General features: G+C 41.8%; 1 protein-coding gene across 2 annotated transcripts in view; it reads right to left on the bottom strand.

Moving 5' to 3' along the window:
• The window catches only part of MTMR8 (myotubularin related protein 8), a 49,483-nt gene that overhangs the window by 17,579 nt on the left and 14,159 nt on the right, over positions 1-17,745 (bottom strand). For both annotated transcript variants that reach the window (XM_034435082.2, XM_087877542.1), the window contains exons 3-7: positions 14,559-14,721; positions 9,866-10,023; positions 9,222-9,350; positions 5,399-5,533; positions 4,574-4,706 (exon numbers count right to left, since the gene is read on the bottom strand). In XM_034435082.2, coding sequence (XP_034290973.2) covers positions 4,574-4,706; positions 5,399-5,533; positions 9,222-9,350; positions 9,866-10,023; positions 14,559-14,721 — 718 coding nt within the window. The remainder of the gene's footprint in view (positions 1-4,573; positions 4,707-5,398; positions 5,534-9,221; positions 9,351-9,865; positions 10,024-14,558; positions 14,722-17,745) is intronic.

Consider the following 17,745-nt stretch of genomic DNA (forward strand, 5'->3'; position numbering starts at 1 on the left):
AAGGATGAAAGCACAGGTGGAAGATTACGTAAGAAGCTGTGCCACATGTGCAACAATGATGCCAAGACCTGGAAAAAAACCCTGGACTTCTTCAGCAAGTGGCAAACCCCAGACCTTGGGAGGAAATTGTGATGAATTTTATAGTTGAGCTCTCAGAAAATATGGGGAGCACAGTAATTTGGACAGTCATTGATCTGTTTTCAAAGCAAGCCCATTTGATTGCTTGCTCCGGACTATTGTCTACAAAGAAACTTGCAAAACGTTTCATCAAACACATCTACCGCCTGCATGGAATACCCTGCTGCATCATCTCAGACCGAGGAGTCCACTTCACCGCAAAATTCTGGAAAGAATTCTCGAGGTCCATTGAATCCACACAAGGACTTAGCTCGGCTTTTCATCCGAGCACTAATGGAGCGGCGGAACGTACGAATGCAATGGTGGAGCAATACATAAAATGCTGTGTGGATTACCAACAACAGAACTGGGCAGATCTATTACCGTTTGCAGAAGTGGTATACAACAATGCAATGCACAGTATCACTGGACTGACCACTTTCCAGGTCACCAGCGGCATGGAGTTTGTCCCCATGCCTGAATTACTCAGAGCGCTCCCTTCATCCATGTCTTTAACAGAATGGATAGAGTCATTAAAGAAGGGATGGGAGAATATGAAAAAAGCGCTGTCAGAAGCAGCAGAGGGATATAAAAAACAGGCAGACAAGCACCGTTCGCTCCAACCCCACTTCCGGGTAGGGGATAAGGTTTTCCTATCCACCAAATACATATGGTTAAGGCTGTCTAGCAAGAAATTGGGACCCAAGTTCCTAGGTCCTTTCCCAATAGTAAAAAAAATTAACCCAGTGACAGTTCAGCTTAGCCTCCCTCACGTTCTAGGGAAAATACAGCCTGTCTTTCATTATAGCTTGCTGAAACCCTCAGTTGGGTCCAACCCAGAGGTGGTATCCAGCTGGTTCGCACTGGTTCGGGCGAACCGTTAGCGGAAATTTGGTGTGGTTCGCTGAACTGGTAGCAACCTCTGGCTGACCACACCCCCAAACCGGTTGCCTGATCCATGCTCACTCACCCCGGCCACCCGATGCTCGCTCGCCCCGCCCGCCCACTCAACGCCTGCCCACTCAACGCTACCCCGCCCACCCATCGAGGAGGCTCAGCAGCAGCGGGAAGAGCATGGACCTCCTGACGCAGGAAGCAGCAGCCAGGTATGTCCTCAGGTGATGTTGTGAGCGGGGAGGCTTGATCCCCCTTAAGGGATCAGACCTTAGGATCTGCGAAGCGCTCACCGCCCCTCTGACACCCGCCAAGCCTCCTGCCACTGCGCTTCTCTTCCTCCTCACCAGAAGCACTCACAAGCGACAAGACATCTGTTATTTTGGGGGAGACTGTGGGATTGCCCCCATCTGGTCTTCAATACCTGGCTCGTCGGCCTCCAGGTCAGATTCCCACAACCCAGCACCAGTTCAGAGGTTCCTTCCCCCCCCCATGGACAGAGAGAGATGGAGGGAGGGAGGGAGGGAGGGAGGGAGAGAGAGAGAGAAGAGGGTGGGAAGGGAAAGCGAGACAGACACAGAGAGGGGGAGGGAAAGAGAGGGGGAAGGGAAAAAGAGACACATACACAGAGAGGGGGAAGGGAAAGAGAGAGAAGAGAGGGGAAGGGAAAGAGACAGAAGACACAGAGAGAGGGGGAAGGGAAAGAGAGACAAAAGACACATAGAGAGGGGGAAGGGAAAGAAAGACAAAAGAAGAGAAGGGAGGGAGGGAAAGAGAGAGAGAGAGAGACGAGATACAGAAAGGGGAAAGAGAGAGACAAGAAACATACACAGAGAAAGAGATGAGAGAGAGATGAGTGAGAGGAGATGAGAGAAAGAAAGAGAGAGGGGGAGAGATGAGAAACAGAGAGGGAGAAAGGAAGAGAAAGAGATGAGGGAGAAATGAGAGAAAAAGAGTGAAGAGATGACAGAGGGAGAGGGAGAGAGAGATGAGAGATGAGAGAGGGAGGGTGGGTGGGAAAAAGAGAGAGATGAGTGCGAGAGGGAGAGAGGGAGAAAAGAGAGACAGAGAGAGAGATATACCTGTTTAAAAGAAAATAGAAAAACGGCTCTTTGAGTGTTTAAGGTTGCAGACCCCTGAGTTAGGCAAACACCATGGTCGTTAAGTGAACCTTGTGGTGATTAAGCAAACACTGTGGTTGTTAAACAAGTCCATTTTCCCCAATGGGCATTTTTAAAACAGAAACCAGAAGGAATTGTTGGAAACTGGCAAAAAACATAGAAAACCTCAGTCACATGACTGTGGTAATGTTGTAACTGGTCATAAATGTGTGTGTGCGTGTGTGTCTGTCTGTCTGTCTGTCTGTCTGTCTGTCTGTGTGCATGGCTGTCAAAACTCCAAAAACAAGTCAAGTAGCTCTGAAAATTTGAACATTTGCTAAGCAACCGGCCATTAAGTGAGGACCACTTGTATTTGGTTTGCCTTAAGGGTTCAGAGCAGTATGGAATCTGGTTTCCTTTGACCCTTTTGGGGGATTGCAAAAGGTCCGGATGCAGGAATCCTCATGGGGGAACTAGGATCATGACTATCAAGCCATGCCCGACAAACAAGCCACGCCCACAGAACTGGTAGTAAAAAATTTTTGAATACCACCACTGGTCCAACCTAAGACCTCAAGCCCAACCACCTCCTCCTCCTATAGTGGTGCAAGGAGAGAACCATTATGAAGTCAAGAAAATATTAGATTCTAGGCTACATAGGGGTCAATTACAATACACTATACTCTGTCTGAAGCTACCTGGGTCAAGAGTTGGAATGTAAAAGCAGATAGACTAGTTAAACAATTCCATGACACGTACCCTGACAAGCCAAAGAGTCCCCTGTGGGGGGAGGGGTGGTTAGAGATATGATTAACCCCCTATATTGTTTTTTTTCCCCATGTCTTTTCTGAGGGGGAGCAGCCTGTCAGACCTGGAAGCCATCTTTCTACCTTTGTGGCTTCAGGCTTCAAGCCTGCCACAAATTTTACTGTGGGGAATTGGGAGGGGGGATTGCATAGAGGGAAGAAGATATGTAGTCAAAATAAAATTCTTTATGGAAAGTCAAGGCCAAGGTGCCTTGCAGCTGTGTTGAGAAGAATGAGGAGGTATTCTCTGTTCTAGACGATACCTGATTGGATGTGTGGTGGACATGTGGGAGAGGGGCAAGGTCTTGAACTTTCTTTTGGGTGTGGAAAACCTGGAAGCTCTCAGATTCGGGTTTTCCCAGATGTGCCAATATGACACCTCTAATAAAAGTTAGCTTTGAGGAACTTCAAGTCTTGGAGTTTGAGAGGAAGCACAGTTTCAGTAAAGAGACAGCTGAGGTAACAACGAAGGGCCTTCCAGAGGCTGATAAGTCATAACATCCGCATCCACACAAAGTTTCCCCTTGGTGATCTCTCATCAACAGTACAGGCAGTCCTTAATTTACAACCATTCATTTAGCAAATATTCAAATTTATAACGGCACTGAAAAAAGTGACTTATGACTGGTTTTTGCATTTATGACTGTTGCAACATCCATATGGTCATGTGATCAAAACTTGGCAACTGGCACATATATATGACAGCTGCAGGGTCCTGAGGTGATATGATTACCATTTGTAAGCTTCCCAGCCCAATTCCAACAAGCAAAGTCACTGGGGAAAGCCAGATTCACTTAACGACCTGGTGAATCTTAACAGCAGCAGTGATTTGCTTAATTTGCAAAACAGATCAGAAAATGGGGCAAAATTTAACTGTTGCACTTAGCAACAGACATTTGGGGGTTAATTGTGGTTGTAAGTTGAAGACTACATGTATTACAACTTAAGTAACAAACCAGGATTTATTTATAATGCATACTGCATCATTGTTATACCAAAGTAATTCAATCAATATACACCATGCTGTATTTACATTCCCAATAAAAATAATATCTTTCTCCTGGATCAGGGGTGAAATGCTCCCGGTTCGGACCGGATCGCTCGATCCGGTAGCGAGGGCGGCGGGTGATTCGGAGAACCAGTAGCAAAAATCCCTGCCCGCCCCCCATGCCCAGCTGAGCTGCGCGATCATCAGAGGCTTTTTTTAATTTTTAAAAGCATTTTTTCTACAACCTCTTCGGCCCAAAAAATGTTTTTTAAAGAAAAAAAAAGCCTCTGATGATCAGGCAACTCAGCTGGGATCGTCAGAGGCTTTTAAAAGAAAAAAAATCCTCTGACAATCAGGCAACTCAGCTGGGATCGTCAGAGGCTTTTAAAAGCATTTTTTTTACAACCTCTTTGGCAGAACAGTTGGCCACACCCACTCAGTCACATTATCCCCCCCCCCCCCCCCACCAAGCCACGTCCACAGAACCGGTAGTAACAAATTTTACATTTCACCACTGTCCTGGATAGTTTATTATTGCAAAGCACAATGCCTGCTAAGAAGTCAGGTAAACTGAACAAGCCGAGAACACAGTCAGAGTCTGCTAATGTCTTCCATTCAGAAGTTCCATCCAGGTCTGTGTACACAGGTAACTGCAAAGCACATCCTACCTTCCAGGAGTTTCTGCAGGCTGCTCCTCATCACATGGATGTTTTCAATGCCAATGAATTTAAAACGGATGCATTCGTAATTATCCACATTCTCATAGCCTTTTCCAGCAGCTCGGTTGGCCATGGCGTTCAACTAGGAAAATTCAACATTTATTTATTACTGGGCATATTTGCTGCTCCAATTGTACCCAATAGGCTTCCCTAGTTTATTCTGTCAACTAAGCATACAAATGAAACAAAATTTACCATTCTATGCCACAGATGGTAATCAAACTAAATTCAAACACCATATTCCAAGAGAGAAAACTTCATTGTATATCTGTCCCCAGGAGCTGTTCAAAGAACAAGTTGAAATCACTTCTAAAGCCCAGAAAAGTTGGACGACTAGGGATCTCTGGAGTGGAGCCTGCTATAAATAAGAGGGAAGGAGTCATTTTTGAGGTCCTCTAGTCCTCAACTTCTACTTGAACAGAAGACTCTATACCATTCTGGACAAATAGCTATCCAATCTCTTTTTGAAAACCTCCAAGTTCTGGAGCACCCAGAACTTCTGGAGGCAAGTCATTCCACTGATTAATTGTTCTGACTGTCAGGAAATTTCTCCTTAATTCTAGATTGCTTTTCTTTAATGATCTTCCACCCATTATTTCTTGCCATTAGAGTAGACATACCTAGTTCCCACAAGCATTCATCATACACTTTAGCTTCCAGCACCCTAACATTTGAGAAATTCTAGGAGTTGAAGTCCACAAATCTTAAAGTTGCCAAGGGTAAACACTCCTAATATAAATTAACCCAACCTCCAAGGTTCCATGGAAGAAATACCTTTGGCCTTGTGTCTACCACGTACATGAAGCGACTCCCTGCCTTGGCTTCCCTAATCGCTTGCAGCAGCTGTTCATCTTCCAGGCAGCGAGTACTAAATCCAGACAAAGGCTGGCTGCATCTGCAGATGGTGGCCTGAAATAAAAAGGATGAATAGGTGAGATATTCAGAACTGAGCACTGATGTACCTATTCTTCCTTTTCAATTTGGATGCAACTATTGCAAGACTACTTGCAATACTACTTGAAGTATTGACGTGGGCATGCATAAATATCAGAAATATGTTTGGGATAAAATAGTGCAATTTGGAAAGAGAGGCTATATAGTTTTAATACTCCTTGGATTGAATTACAGGCAGTCCTTGACTTACAACCATCTATTTAGCGAGCGCTTGAAGTTACAACGGCAGTGAAAAATGTGACACGGCCATTTTTCACCCTTACAACTGTTGCGGCATTCCCATGGTCATGTGATCAAAACATGGCTGCTTGGCAATCCATGTGTATTTATGATGACTGCAGCATCCCAAGGTCACGTGATCACCATCTGTGACCTTCTCAGCTGGCTTCCAACAAGCCAAGTCAATGGGGGAAGACAGATTTGCTTAAGGACGGTGTGATTCACTTAACAGCTGCAGTGATTCACTTAACCATGGCAAAAAAAGATTGTAAAATTGGGTAAAGAATAGCCTTGTTTAGTAATGGAAATTCTCGTCCCAACTGTGATCATAAGTCGAGGATTACCTGTATGTTTGAAATAACAGAAAATACTTGTAGCTCAGGTTTTAGATTTTGGCGGTGTTTTGCTCTCCAAGCGTGTTTCAATTTAGTTTCTGAACATTTCATTACCAGACTTTGTAACATCACCAGCAAGATTTTCTGTCCCTATTCTCCCTAACTTATGTCTTGTGTGCCAGTTTGGCCAGTTGGTCATTTGATTGGTTGTTTGTTTGGAGCTATATTTAAATTCTGAGCAGCTGATTGGTTCTCTTGACTGATTGTTTGAATGGTCTGATTTCTTACCAATTCATATGCTGGATCTAGATCATAGGTGTCAAAACATGGCATCACGTTGCTGACACGTGATGTTTCGCGACATTTTTCCCATTCATGGAGCTGGGGTGGGCATGGCCTGCACGTGACACATCCAGCCTGCGTGGCACCAGTTTGACACCCCTGATCTAGATCAATATGCTTGTTAATTGCTCCTTGGATAGAATACCAGGCTTCAATAAATTCACGTGTGTGGTGGGTGCTGACATGGCCAATTATTTTTGTTCCTTCCCAATCGAACTACTGTTGTTTATTATCAGTGCGGTTTGATATCAGGGATTTTTGGTCGTGCCGTTTAACTGCTACTTGATGTTCATGAACCCTTGTTTTCAGCTGCCTTCCTGTTTGTCCCAAATAGAACAGATAACTTCCTGTATCTCCCAATCCATCTCCCCAATCATGGGAGGCTTCAAATAAAATTCTATATACAAGTCATCTCTTTTCCAAGAAGATGTGATCATTTTGTTTTCTCTTTCTTTTGCTGTTTCATCACATTCTATTTATTTGCCATCAGTATGGGGAAAATGCTGAGAAAGGAATGCAAGTGAACCAAACAATGCTAAAGGGAAATTTCTCCCGGAAATTTAAATCCATCGCATAGTCATTTTGCCCAGCCTTGAGGTGAGAGCACTACAGGAACAATGAAGCTGGCAACTCACCAGCTCAGCAGTTTATTCCACACTAAGAATCAGTCCCTCAATCAGCCAAGTAATAAAAGAAATTATCTGCTCCAAGCTATTTCCCTCGGGTTCAAAAAGCTGAGATTAGCAGAGATGAGATGTAATTAGCTGAAGGCTGCCCTTCGTAACTCATTTTGAGGATTGAAAAAGCACAAGATGCTTTTTAGGTTGTTTTAAATGGAAAGTTGCCATCTAGATCTTCACAAAATTGAACTTGATGACACATATTCCCCTAAGATCCAATGAAGGGAGTTACTGCAGTCAAGAGAAATTTTAGCAATCAACTGGACTCTCCAAAATCCAGTGGCCATAAAGAACATTGAACTTAGCTGGATTCCAAACACTTGCGTGCATTAAAAGATACACAGCCTAACATGGTATCTTTCAAGTGCTGATGATGTTTTTAAAACATGCCTTGAATCCAAGCTCTGCAATGCTTCACGTTTGATTCAGAAAAAGCACTTTGGAACATGTCTGTTTTACCTTGTTGCAGCCGCTTTTATAATGGAGAAAGTGATATAGCTGCTTTAATGAGCCCCCCCCCCTCGGTGTGTGTGTGTGTGTGTGTGTGTGTGTGTGTGTGTGTGTGTCTTCGAATCAGTTTCTGACTCTTGGCAATTGCATGGAGTAGTCCCCTGGAGTCTTCTTGCAACGTTTTTTGAAAGTGGTTTGCCATTGGTTCTTTCCTAGGGTTGAGAGAGTGACTGGATCAGCAGGGTCATCTGTCTGGCTTTGTGCCTAAGGCAGCACTAGAACTCATGGCCTCCAGTTTCTAGCCTAATGCTTTAACCACTACAAGAAACTTGATTTGAGTCATAGATACTGCATTTAAACTCCTGGACATTTCAAGCATCTCTTCTAACTCAGAGCCATAGCAATGCAGGGCAGAGACCTATTAGATAATAGATATTTCTGCAGTCACCTTCCTGTGATTTTCATCTCAACTCGATTCATCTGTTGCCATTGCACAACAACTATTGCACCACTTCAGTTCATTTCATTTCCAACTTTCCTTCCCAATGTTTGCAGTCTAGCTGAAATCCCAGATTTTAGGACCTTGAATTTCGATATCAGTTTCATCTTTAAGACTCTTTTTAAGTTTTATTTTCAGTCTCCACAAAATTGCAAAAACGGGTAATATGCAGCCATTAGGCACAACAACAATCACAAAACTTCAGTAAAGCCATGTCTGGGAAAAAAAATTCCTCAAATATTGCAAAATGTTGTCATTTAAAGTTACATATTTAAATTATATTATAAAAATTCCCCTACAAAGAAAAGAAATTCTAGCTAGCAAGAACTGTGCAAAAATGGTCCTTCTGATATTAGCTTCAACTTACCACCAACCCAGATCAATTCTATCTAGGAGTCTGTTCAAAGCCATGATTCTCTCAACCCCTTAATGGTATGTGAAATTGGTCCTGTGAGTCAGGAAGAAGAGCTGCAGATTAGGCAACAGTTAGATAAGTGGCAGCTCAGTTCACAGAAGGAATGTGGGCATGGTAAATGATTCAGAAGGGACCCTTCCTAGTTTCTAAGACTGTAAAGGTGAGGGGGGAGAGATGAACTTTTAGACTTGAAGATTCTGTTAATGTGACCTTACAATAAAGGCAGAGATAAGACCCCCCTGTGTGCTTCCTGTCTGGATTACCTCACAATGTTACCTATTCCCTTATTCTCCTCAGATACACTATCTCACAAAGTACTATTGGAAGCAAAACAACTAGATTCTGCAATATATTTATACCATATAGTATCAACTTTGTTAACTCCCAAGACTCTTTTTTTCTGCTATGTAATCTAAATGATCTGTGATTAATATGTATATGTGTGTGTATGTGTCTATATAGTATTTGTATACTGTATGTATGTGCATGTACTGTATGTGTATGGGCATAGTGTGTGTGTGTGTATGTATACTTTTGAAAGCAAGCATCGGAATTTCATTTTTTAATGTGTGCAAGTGTGTTCGCAGAAAAAGTTACAATAAAACTTATCTTATCCTGTCCTATCACACAATGTGACTTTCATTGGTTGCAAGCTGGAAAAAAATGAGCAAACCCAAAGAAAACAAAATACAGCATGACTAACGTTATTCTCTTTGTAGAAGTAGGAAAGCACAGGTATCCGACCTCGGCTTCGAAACTTCGCACTTCCCAAGATCATCACCCTAGTAGCCATTTTAGGCACGACTAGTTCCCGAGAATAGGTGCTGCAAACCTAGGAAGAAGAAACAGATGGAACTATCTTCAGTCATTTACTGATGGTCTATTTACTTCCAAAACAGTTTCTTACAGATTCACAGTTTCAGCAGAGGTGCATTATAGGTAGTCCTTATTAGCAATCATTCAGAGTTACAAAGGTGCTGAAAACATGTCTCAGAACCGTTGCACTTACAACCATGGTAGCGTCCCCACAGTCCTGTGATGGCAATTTGGGTGTTTGGCAACCGAAAAGTAATTATGATGGCTGGTTGAAGCATCCCAGAGTCACCTGAATGCCATTTGCAACTTTCCCAGTGGGCTTCTGACAAGCAAAGTCAAGAGGGGGGGAGGCAGATGGACTTGTTTAATGACCGCATAATTTACTTTAAAAATTGTAAAATTGGGTGTGATTCACTTAATGACCGCATCTCTTAGCAACAGAAGTTCTGTTCTCAACTGTGTCCTTAAGTCGAGGACTACCTGTAGAATCTCCTGGCCTAGATAGCAGACCCAAAACAGATGCAAGCTCACCTCGTAATCCTTGTTGACATTGCTAATTTCCCAAGAGCTGTTGTCAATGCCCATCCGCAGGTAATCTGCTTTGACATCTATTGACTTCCAGCCTGTTTCTCGGCTGCCTTCAGGCATTTTGGGGTTGTAAGAGAAGGCGTAAAGTTCTTCAGGCTTCACTAAAGCACAAAAGCAATTTTCAAAGGCAAAAAACTACCATTTGGGCACTTGAGACCAAATCTTAACAATTGCCCCTGGATACAATGTTATTATAAATAAGTTCTTCCTTTAATTTCTATTCCACTTTATTGGATTTGCATCTAACATTTCCTGCAGATTTAAAAATAAACCTAGAAGTTACTAAGCCCCAAGACAATTCATTAAAACCCTTTCAGCTATTGCAAATATAAGTACAAAGGGATTTTGTTATTAGTTTTTTTCAATAAAAAGTCTACTGGTATGCACAGTTGTTTAAAGATATTGTTGCTTACCACTAACAGAATAACAGAGTTGGAAGGAACCTTGAAGGTCTTCTAGTGACCCAGTGTTTCCCAAACTTGACCCTTTGAAGAGGTATGGACTTCAACTCCCAGAATTCCTCAACCAGGCATACTGGTTGGGGAATTCTGGGAATTGAAGTCCATGCATCTTAAAATAGCCAAGTTTGGGAAACACTGTTCTATCCAACCCCTGCCCATTCTAGACAAGTGGCTGTCCAGTCTCTTCTTAAAATCTTCCAGTGGTGAAGCACCCAAAACTTCTGAAGGCAAGCCTTTCCAATTTCTCCTTAGTTCTAGATTGCTTCTCTCTTTGATTAGTTTCCATCTATTGTTTCTTGTCTTGCCTCCTGGTGCTTTGGGAAATTGATTGGCCCCCTTTTCTTTATGGCAGCTCCTTAAACTGCTATCCTGTCACCCCAGTCTTTCATTTCACTAGACTAAACATACCCAATTCCTGCAACTGTTTTTCATTAGTTTTAGCCTCCAACCCCTAATCTTTGTTGCTCTTTTCTGCAATCTTTTCAGAGTCTCTAGATTTTTTCTATAACATGGTGACCAAAACTGGATGCAGTATTCTAAAGATGGTCTTTATAAAGCAGTATTAATACTTCCCATGATCTTGATTCTATCCCTCTGTTAATGCAACCTAGGTTGCAATTAGATTGGACTTTGAGACACTCTTTCAATCCTTTCTGAATAGATAGTTTTAAAAAAAACTTTTCTGGTTGATAGACTGGAAAACTAAACAAGATACAGGAAGCACAGAAGGCTTTATAGATTCTGGGATTGCAATCAAACCTTATGATAGGTTTGGGATTCTGATGGGCGAGCTCTCTGGTCCCTTCTGAAAACTGCAATCAATAATTCATTCTTGCCAATTCTCCCAGCAGCAAGCTCTTAAGGAAGAAAGAATTGAATGAAGGAAACCAGGTATCCAGCAGGTAATCCTCAGATGTCAATCAACTGCTAGCAAATAATGAGGGATTACCGTATTTTTCAGAGTATAAAATGCACCGGAGTATAAGACGCACCTTAATTTTGGGGGAGGAAAACAAGAATTCTACCTCTGCCGGACTTCCGGTTTGGCGTTGCAGCGATGCAGTCGGGGAAATAGTGGGGCTCTGATGAGCCCCACAAAAACCCCAGCTGGCAAACCGCTGCTGACAGGTCTGCGAACCTACCCTGTCCTGAAGGGACAGGGGAAAGAGAGGGACCCCTTGGGCGGCTGAGAGGAACAGGCAAGTTCCTCGGAGGCCGGAGGCAACCCTCTAAGTCAGTGGCAGGGGACGGCAGCCATGGCAGCTGCCTCGAGACCGCGACAAATCGGGACAAGCAATGTGCAGGAGGAAGGAAGAAAGGACGATGTGCTTTGGAGCCAGGTGAGTGACACCAACCCAAGCGAGACACAACGTGAGAATAAGGATATTTACAAATAGGACCCCCAGCCTTACTTAGCGGCTGAAGATCTGAGGGGCCTGAAGATTTTGTAAAATAAGGAAAAGAATTGAAGACCCTTTAAGAATTTTATTTTAACACTGATTGATTGGAATGCATTGCTTATTAACCAAATAGAGTTGGATATTTGAATTTTCTTGTTAAAACTGAAATGGACTTGACTTTTGGAAAAGAGAAAAGCGATAATTAAGGATTTGTCATCTTTAAAAGTCAGACAAAGAGATTAAACGGATTGCTACATAAATGTTTCAAAATGGCGATTGTAGCTGTGACTAAGTGAAGGAAACTTGCTTTTTCCTGAAAAGAACCTATTTGACTCGTTATATATTGTGGATTACTTTAAAAAGAACTATGGCTTTTTGAACTTTGGAGATTCCTATTCTGTCTTCTAATGGCTTTATAAAGAAAGAAGAAACACAATGACTAATAAACTTTTAACTAACTGGCGCAGCAACAAAAGGTTTGGCGTAGGAACGGAAGTGGAGAAGCTGATGGATTTTACTGGAAACAGATTCTACAATAGAATTAAAAAGGATATGCAGAGTTTTAAGCATGGAAGTATTGACTTTGAATTGAAATGCTTATGGACAGATAAAGGAAATGAAGAAGCAAAATAGATAAACTAGATAGCAATATTTGAATGCTTAATTGTTTAAATGGTTCAAAGTTTAAGTGAGCTTTAAATAAAAACAAGAAGTGCTTATGGTAAAATATAGAAAATTAAAAATAAAAGATAATTAAAATAGAAGTGGGAAGTTAAGGTGACTAAAAGTGATATTTTCATAAAAGCATAATTTGAGCATAATGTTTTAGTTTTAAGTTGATAAAGTGGTGGATGATAATTATGATTAATTGTTAATGATTATAGATGATATACTAAGGTACACAGATGGAAGTCATAATTGAGATTGAATTTAACACATATTGGAAATGATTAATATTAAGAAATAGATGGGGATACACTCTGGAAGAGTATAGTTGGAAACAGTGGATTAATAGACAACATATTGAAGAAGAAATTTTTAAAATAAGCTAGCAGAATAGTAGTTGGAGTTAAGGAGGAGAATAAGCTGAAAATTCAGCCAAAGTAATGTAATGCTGGAAATCAGCCAAATAATAGGTGGAGTTATGGAGGAGAATGCTGTTAATCAGCCAAAATAAAGCATGTTGGAAATCAGCCAAAACAATAGAAAATGCTGGTAATCAGCCAAATAATAGTTGAAGTTATGGAGGAGAATATGCTGAAAACTCAGCCAAAATATGTTATGCTGGAAATCAGCCAAACAATAGGGGGAGTGATGGAGGAGAATGAGGAGAATACATTGAAGAATAATTATTAATAAGGGGTGAAAAAGAAAATGTTGGGCAATAATTAAAATGAAATGGAAAATTATGAGATGTCTGTGTAAAAGTTTAAGATTAAAATAGGATGAATTGGGTCTAGAAAACAAGAAAAATAGAAAGAAATTTTGATTAATAAATTGAAATAAAAATTGAGTTGCATAAATTTGGAAATTAGGATTCATGGTGATAAAATTATAAGATAAATATATAGATTAATAGATTAGACTGTTTTTGTTTAATGTTGAGGTTAAAAGGAGCAATGGAAAAAAATTTAGATAGAGTGAATTTTGATTTATAATTGAATTTATAATTGAATATAAAAATGAGCTTTGCTTTAGTAGGAGATTAAGATATATGATGAGATAATAGAAAGATTTAAATTAAAATGTTGGAATTTAAGTTAAAATTATCTGTTTTCATTTGTTAAACTAGTATACCCATTTGTGACCGGACCAAGACTTCGTTCTGGAGAAAATTTTTCTTTTTTGTTTTTGCTGGAAAAAATAAAAAAAATTACAAAAAAAAAAAAAAAGAATTCTACCTCTGCCTACCAGCATTTAAGGTGGCGCTGCTTTACGGCGCCCTCCTCCTCCTCCTGCAAGTGAGAAGTGCCTCAGAGACTCGGCTGACAAAGAAGGCGTCAATTACTGATGTTGTTTTCCAGAAAACTTATCAGGGTGCTCCTGCGATCTGCAGGGACTACTCGCTTTCCCCCAAAGAGACCCCTCGCATGCTCTGGGGGGAGGGACAGAGCACAGCCTGAGGAACAAACCTCTTTGGGATGGTCTGGGGGGGGAGTCTGCCCGGCAGCTTCGGGGAACAAGGCGGGCGCCACGATTTGCAGCTGGTCACCCCTTTGGCCGCCTATGAGGTGAGTTGGGCTGAGAGACAGAGTGACTGGTCCAAAGTCACCCAGCTGGCTTTCATATCTATGGCAGGACTAGAACTCACTGTCTCCTGGTGATTGGTCCAAAGTCACTGAACCGGCTTTCATGCTTAAGACAAGAGTAGAACTCACAATCTCATGGTGATTGGCCCAAATCACCCAGCTAGCTTTCATGCCTAATGTGGGACTAGAACTCAGTCTCCTGGTTTCTAGGCCAGCACCTTAACCATAACTTTTAATAATAAAATAAAATATTAATAAGAGAAACCTTTTTCTCTTCCACATACTCTTGTGCCTAGTTTTCCTGCCTAGCACTCCAATGTCCCAGCATCCAACACAAAGAATGCTTGAATCCTGCTAACATCTTCCTAGAACAAAACCCCAAAGCAACTGAGCTATTCCTCTTTCAGCAGGGCCTGGAAAAAGCTCTCCTCCCCAGGGAAAGAGGCACTTAAAAGTCAGGGAGAATAGGCTGGTACCACACAGCAGCCCTGGAACAGGAAGCAAACGGACTGTGCACTACACGCACCTGGTTGCGAGAGCTTCAGCAAAGAGGTATAGACTTCATGGCAATCTCGTTCTTGCACCATCAGAAAGCAAGCTACGCGGAAATTCTTAGAACGAATTTGCAGCTGGCAGCCAGACGCATTCAGTGGTAACTTCTCCACGGTAGCTATGTGGTGGTGGAGGACCTGAAAAAAAGAAGAAAAGTGAACAATGGTAATATGTGTGTGTGGGGTCAACCATGAACCTTCCTGTGGCTATAATAGCAAAAATCAATATAGGTGGTCCTCAACCTATGACCACAATTGAGCCCAAAATTTCTGTTGCTATGCAAGGTGGGCATTCAGTGAATTTTGCCCCCTTTTACAACCTTGTTTACCACAGTTAAGTAAACCACTGCAGTTGTTAGGGTAATAACATGATTGTTCAATGAATCTATCTCCCCCATTGCCTTTGCTTCTCAGGTCGCAAAAGGGGATCACAGGACTCTATAACTGTCAAAAATATGAGCCAGTTGCCAAGCATCCGAATTTTGATCACGTGTCCGTGTGTTGTGGTCCGCCAGTAGCCTGCAGAGCTAGCAGCAGAGTCGGACAGTAAGGAGGCTGGGGAGGAACATGGGCCAGTCCTGGAGTCTGGGGAAGGCCCAGACGAGGGCTCTGCATTGGAGGCAGAGATGGGGCCAGGGCCATCTGGGAGTGATGCACAGACTCCGGAGCCCCCAGAGTCGGACAGCAGAGAGGCAGAGGAACAGGGGGAGCCTGTTCCCAGTGCACGCATGCACAGAGCTGCCAGAAGGCAAGAGCAGCTAAAGCAAAAGGGACGACTCGGGAGTAAGGCCAAGAGATGATTGGCCCTTCCCATAAGGCTTAAAAGAGAAACAAAGGCACTTGGGCCTTTTTGCAGGAAAGCAATGTTGCCAACTCTATTTCCAGTCGGTGTCTCTTGTTTGTTTCTGACCTGGGGGGCTTTGCCAAGTAAGGCCTTTGGCAGGGTGTCAAAGAAGATAAAGGTTGGTGATTATCCCAAAAGACTTTTTTCAAAGGACTTGTTTTGCAACTAATTGGGACTCAGCTGGGAATCAACATAATTCTCAGCTGTTACAATAAAATAGATTTATTTGGGACTAATTGTGTCTTGTAATGACTCAGTAAGCCTAGGTCACAACACTGTAGGGACACTGCAATGGTCATAACTATGGAAAACGGTCATAAGTCATTTCTTTCAGTGCCATTGCAACTTTGAACAGTCACTAAATGAATGGTTGTAAGTCAAGGAGTACCTGTACCCATATCCATCTGTGAAAGAAATGGCTTGCAGGGACTGAACATTGAAGAGGCAGCACTAACTTGTATTTTGGGACTCTGAAACGATGTATCTGATGGAGAATGGCAAGTGGGCGTGAAAGTGGCTGCCAATTTGACTTCTCTTAGGTGATTTCTCACTGCCAAAGCTGCCCTATCTCTACACTGTATGTTAAAATGGCTCCATTTTTAAGCAGGAACGCAATCTAAGATAATGTGTTGAATGAGGCTTGTGCAGGCTTTACTGTTGTAGGCATTTTAGAGAAGTCGATTTTCTTGGAGGTAGCAGGCTAAGAATGGAGAACTTGTGGCCAGACAAGAGCCTTGGTAGTACAGGGGTTTAAGGCACCCTGTTATTAAGCTGGTTATTAAGACCAGCTGCCTGCAATTACTGCAGGGTTCGAATCTCGCCAAGGCTCAAGGTTGATTCAGCCTTCCATCCTTTCTAAGGTAGGTGAAATGAGGACCCAGTTTGTGGGGGCAATAAGCTGACTTTGTATAAAATATACAAAAGGATGAAGGCTATTGCTGAGCGCATTGTAAGCTGCCCTGAGTCTTCGGAGAAGGGCGGCATATAAATCAAATTAAAAAAAAAAAAAGTTAAGAGGAAAGTTTAGATACTGCTCAGGTGGTGGGGAGGAGACCTTGCTTTGGCTGCTTTTATATTTTCCTTTTCACTAAATGACCTCAGCACAGCAGGTTTCACGCAGGGATGAAAATGAAGATTGAACAATGACCTCTCTTGCCTATTGCATCTTTAGGTCAGCTTGTCAAGGCTACTTTGGCAGTGCACTAAACTCATCAACCAACCTTTAAAAATGTAGGCTCTGATCTCAGTTAACTGATAGGAACAGGAAAGCATGCAAACTATGGTCACAAAAGGCGAGATGGTGACCTTCAGGGTAACAATCAAAGCTCCATCTGTTTTGCTTTTTTTCATGTACATTACACACAATAAACAGAGAGGGCTTTGTTTGCAGTCTCATTATCAGGCGTGGAAGGTCAGGTCCACCTGTGAAAGTCCAATTAAACTGATTTATTGCTACTCATGCCTATGTACAGCAATATTCTCAAGGAATGACCAGCACCTGCTTGGAATTAGTTAAGGGTCAACAGAATTCAAGGGTAGGTGGAATTGGTCTGCTTGTGGCTATCTATGAAACAAACAAAATGTTAAAAAGTTGTGATATTTATGTCATTACTTACCAAGCACATCTAAATTATATTAAAGTAACCAAAATATATTTACAATCCTCAAGGCATGTCACAACTTTTGAGCACCCCTGATGTCTGGAAATTGAAAGCTTGAAGAATTTAACACACCCTAAGGATTCAACCAAAAACAACATAACTACCAACCTGATCTAAAATTAGGCTAGCCTAATTTTAATGGTTTTAAATTTTAAATTGGATTTTAATGGGATGTTTTTAATTGTGGGCCAAAGTATTTAATCTGGTTTTAAATTGTTTTTAATTTTTATATTTATGTATTTGATCTTGGCTGTTCACCGCCCTGAGTCCTTCGGGAGAAGGGTGGTATATAAATAAATAAATAAATAAATAAATAAATAAATAAATAAATAAATAAATAAATAAATAATATTAAAAGACATTTCAACCAATTTCAGGTATCCAACGCTCAACACCCCTCATCACTGTGAGACCTTCGTCTGCAGAGAAGGTATTTAAAGGCCAGTGCTCCCCCAGACAAGCACAATCCAAAGCACACTGAAGATGTCTCCTCAAATGGGGACGAAATGTTTGCAACCAAATCACCAAGCTCAGAGCTCAAACCAACAATATAACAGTAGGACTGACCCCGAGGAGCAGGAAGAAGAGCTGCCATTAAGACAACAGTCAGATAAAAGAAATTTAAGTATAAGGGAGAAATTTAATTTAAGAAATCAG

The sequence above is a fragment of the Pantherophis guttatus genome, chromosome 12 (assembly GCF_059756535.1).
Source record: "Pantherophis guttatus breed Tessera chromosome 12, ASM5975653v1, whole genome shotgun sequence".
Lineage (NCBI taxonomy): Eukaryota > Metazoa > Chordata > Lepidosauria > Squamata > Colubridae > Pantherophis > Pantherophis guttatus.